Source organism: Chenopodium album, chromosome 27 (genome assembly GCF_948465745.1).
Source record: "Chenopodium album chromosome 27, dcCheAlbu1.1, whole genome shotgun sequence".
Lineage (NCBI taxonomy): Eukaryota > Viridiplantae > Streptophyta > Magnoliopsida > Caryophyllales > Amaranthaceae > Chenopodium > Chenopodium album.
The window spans coordinates 24,930,473-24,934,811 of record NC_137860.1 but is presented as its reverse complement, the minus strand read 5'-3'; the positions used below and the strand labels follow the sequence as shown (position 1 = coordinate 24,934,811).

Below are 4,339 nucleotides of genomic sequence, written 5' to 3'. Positions count from 1 at the left end.
TACTTCTGTTTATGGGAGAGAATCTATTCTCCAACTGAATTCGGATTTGTTCAGCATTGTTTACATAGAGAATGGACTTCCAACCCCAAAATCCATGAGATTATCATGTTATTACAAGTATCCCGTGCTCATATTTGAGGTGTCTTTCTTCTGAGTTCCTGTAACAAATTCTGGTTTTCTCCTAGAAGCAAGAGCAATCTTCATGGATCTCTTCAATGACCTGAAGTTAGAAGAGCCTCGAAGTTTCTTTATGGATTGAAAGTTGTTCCCATTAGAGGGACGTGGATATAGGGGACTTGTTACCTCTATAGTTGTAGCCATATGAAATTTTTTGGACAAAGATTAAAACTTTTGCTGAGAAAATTATCAGAGTTTCACAGAACTTTCGACAGAATAAAGAAAAAGTGATGAAAGATAAAAATTTTAGGCAAAACAGAGCATCAGCATACCATACTGATACTAAAAATATGAAAGCGGCAGGAATAGAGGAATGTTCCCATTTTTATAGGGCAAACTTTCATTCATTCTTCTTGAAAACACAAGATAGTAGCCTACCAAAATATATGTGCTGGTCCTCAAACCGTACCACTAGAATCATCATGGGCAATGAAAGACAAAATAAAAGCAATACTATGACAAAAAATGTAGCCGGCTACAACATTAGGCACCACCATATACTACATACCACCCTTCAATATTTATATTGTTTTCAATAGCCACTGTTGTTGAATCTCTATATAATATTGACATGCAGATGCAGATGACGATGAAGTTGACACTGCGTTGGGATCTGTATCTCGTCACACCCAAACTAGAGGATCGACTGCATCCGTTAGGAAGGCGAGAGAGGCGGAGAGACTCCAAGCTGCATTAGATGTGGCTCAATCTGACTTAGGTCGTGGTGCTCATTCTCACTCTGTTGAGTTCGGTGAGGATGCTGATGAGACCGCGGGTTTTCGTGGGAAGTATGAGTTGAGTGAGCTGTTGCTCTATGATTCTCGATGCTTAAAATGGAGAGGGGCTGCCTGAATCTCTCAATGACACCTTTCTTGTTCTTATTCTGAAAAGTTGATGCTCCCCAAATTGCTAGGGAATTTAGGTCCATCTCCTTATGCAATGTTTCACACAAGATGATTACCAAAGTTATAGTGCAATGGCAGATTGTTCTCCCTCGATCAATTTCTCCAGCTTAGACCCCACAGACCATATTGCCTGATGACAAGGAATTGCTTTGTGTTGGCGTCAACTTTGACACTACAACCCCTAGAAAGACCTTGTTGGGATTCAGACCGAACAAGGCACACCTCCTTGTGATGAGCATGATCACGCAGCACAAGGATACTACCCCTAGTCCTTATTACACTTTCCTCCTAGCAAGTGTGGCAACTTGAGAATGAGAATGAGATGGTACGTGGTGGTGGAGTTTGGTGCATAAGGTTTGCCTTTTGCAGCACCATTATGTGGATCGTCTCAACTTGTTGGCGTTCCACCCCTACGGCGGAGATGTGCTTTTCTTGCAAACACAGAAAATTTAACTTCTATGATCATCAAACAACTTATGAGGAACCTTGCCAGCTTATTAAAGTTCTCATGCCTCTGCTACACCCTACTCACCTCACCTCCTCCACTTCGACTAGCACCACTATTTCACATACAGTCTCACACAGCACGTATATAATCAGAGGTTTAGTTTTATTCTAAAATTAGTTATATATGCTCTCTCTTTATTATTTTCTTGTGATCTCAGTATTTAAGACTTTTGAATATATTCTGATTTCATTGCTTATTAATTACATGTGCAACTTTGTTGCTATTAGTATTACATTTCCTACTGCCTATTTCATAACAAGGTCAAGGTTGTAAATGTAAAATGTATCAAAGTGACCAAAGTGGACAGGTATTATACATTGATTTCTCTTGTAAATATTTAATATTACTTAAAGTCTATAACACACATAAGTTGATGCTTTTATATTACTAGTGTTATATTTCTGTGCATGTTTTCATTGACCATTTTTTGTTTGAAACTTTTTATATTTATTTTTATTTTTGCAAAACAAATGAACTACAACTTTGCAGTGTATATAAGCAATATTAAAGATAGATCACTTGCTCTTTATTTTTTACCCAAACAATGTAGAACTAATCTCCAACAACTGCTTAATACTATCAGGAGCAAATTTGCGAGCAAAAATATAACACATGTTAGTAAATTGGCCACCAATAGTACAATTATCCCTGAACCTCATATGTTGAATCAAATCTGCTGAAATATTAGACCTTGGTCCGAACATGGTAGGATGGCGGTTTCCCTTCCATTCAGTCCAAGTCAAGCTCCAATTCGAGTTGCGCTCTGGATGATAACGCATAGCCAAAATCTGAACATAATGTTCATCTTGGAAACTACCATGATCTCGAAACACTGAGTAATATTCGTTGTCCGAAAGAATGTCTATGGACAAAACTCGGTCCATGACAACCCATTGAGGACCCTTGTACCACTGCCATCTCTTGATGGGTGGGTCCATCTTGCCCCGCCATCTGTAAATGCTGGACTTTTCGAAGACAGGTACGATTCCTACGAAGCTGAGATTGTTCTTAATCAGTAGGTAGTCGTAGATTGTTGGGAAGTTGTACAAGGGGATGCAGGCTTCCGAGAGGAGGATGAATTTTTCGTTTGAGTAGTCTAGCATTGCTGAGGCTAGTAATCGTCTTTCAGCATCGATCATTGACATGGTTCCCCACTCCACAATCTGCACTTTTAATCATTAGGATTGCATATAAGAAGCTAAAAGTAGTACATAATATTAATGAATAACCCAATCATTAAGTTATAATTTCCTAATGTACCATTGTAGAATATATATTTGATGATGCATAGTATACATCAAATTTGATAAATGATCAAATTAAATTTGTGTAAAGTATGTATCGATTGGTGGAAACGAACGTACGTACCTTGCTAGGAATCCTTCTACCATGGAAGACAGAATCCTTGGGCATAGGATCAGTGTAATTAGGATGAGTATGGATGTAAATAGAAAATTTATCTTCATGTCCTTTAAAGAACATCTCCCATAGAGGAGCTAAAGGCAGGGGACCTCTTGTCAAGAACATGAAGGCAAGCTTTGGAACACGTCGAAATGGGTACTCCGGTATCTGAGGCACCATTGACGCCCTCCATAACAACTCTGCATCATCCTCTATATAATGCAGCAGTTTCTCCCCTGCCTCCTCCTCCTCTTTGCGTGGTGGAGGCAGTGATGGTGGTGGTGGAGGCGGTGATGATGGCGGCAATGGTGTAGATGCTAACGCCTGAGTTACATGCTGTGAGGATGTTGATGTTGTGCATGCTATTGCTAACAACTGATTCTGATTTGTAACGTAATAAAAACTGAGGATGTAAAAACAGGATGTAATTCCAACAGACAAACCAACTACAAAGAAGATAAATTTGGACACAGAACTTGCTGTTGTTTTTTGATATTGTTGCTGACTTCCCATTTTTATCACTTCCCAAGTTGCATAACACAAGTAATTAAACAACCATATGAATGAATGAATAAATCGAAACGGAAATAATTACATACCATAGAATCTAAGGAAGAAGGGATAAAAAAGAGTTGCAGAAAAATTCTTTAACAAACACTAAAGCATGAGTAGAAATGATAGATATTCTTGTGATGAGATATGAACATGTAACATGTTAATATAGTCATGGATTTCTCCTTAGAAGTCAAATAAGACTTGTAATGTAATAAATCGTGTATAAGGCCAAATTATTTAGAGTCAAGTAGGCACATACCAGATCTTAAGCAACCTACACTTTATGTAAAAACGAGTAAGCTTCTCCACTCCAATTTTCATAACATATATTCTTTTGGTAAGTAGGCACATAATCACAAGTAGTCAATATATTATTAAACTTAATATATCATATATTAAGGGTAAGACTCGTTAATCGGGATGATTAGTAGAAAGCTTAATGAATAGCTCTATCCCAACTATCTACAATCGAGTTTGATTCTTGTTATATGAATGATGTTAGTGTAGGTAGTGTTACTTACCATTTTAATCAATTATTATTACGATGTTAACATAAGTCGTAATAAAACTTAGGTATAATTTTTTTTTTTGACGGGTGTAATAAAACTTAAGAATTAGAGTAGATAACAATGACAATTGTATCATTGTATGTGTGTTAGGTCCATGGGCACCTTGAGCCACTAAGTTGTTGACTTTTTCCAAGAAATGCGTTGTGAAATTTTATACTTCTAGTTGAGCGGAATGGGGGATCAAATGAATTGAAGTCAAAGTCTTCAGCTTGAAGAGGAAGCCA

The 4,339-nt window shown here is 37.5% G+C and overlaps 1 protein-coding gene across 1 annotated transcript; it reads right to left on the bottom strand.

The window, feature by feature from the left end:
- Positions 1 to 2,123: 2,123 nt before the first annotated feature.
- Positions 2,124 to 3,628, bottom strand: LOC145618899 (glycosyltransferase BC10-like). The gene is made up of 2 exons (XM_081673504.1): positions 2,959 to 3,628; positions 2,124 to 2,753 (listed from the first exon to the last, which is right to left on the bottom strand). The coding sequence occupies exons 1-2, from the start codon at positions 3,502 to 3,504 to the stop codon at positions 2,124 to 2,126; spliced, it is 1,176 nt and encodes a 391-aa protein (XP_081529630.1). The 5' UTR covers positions 3,505 to 3,628.
- Between the last annotated feature and the right edge of the window lie 711 nt (positions 3,629 to 4,339).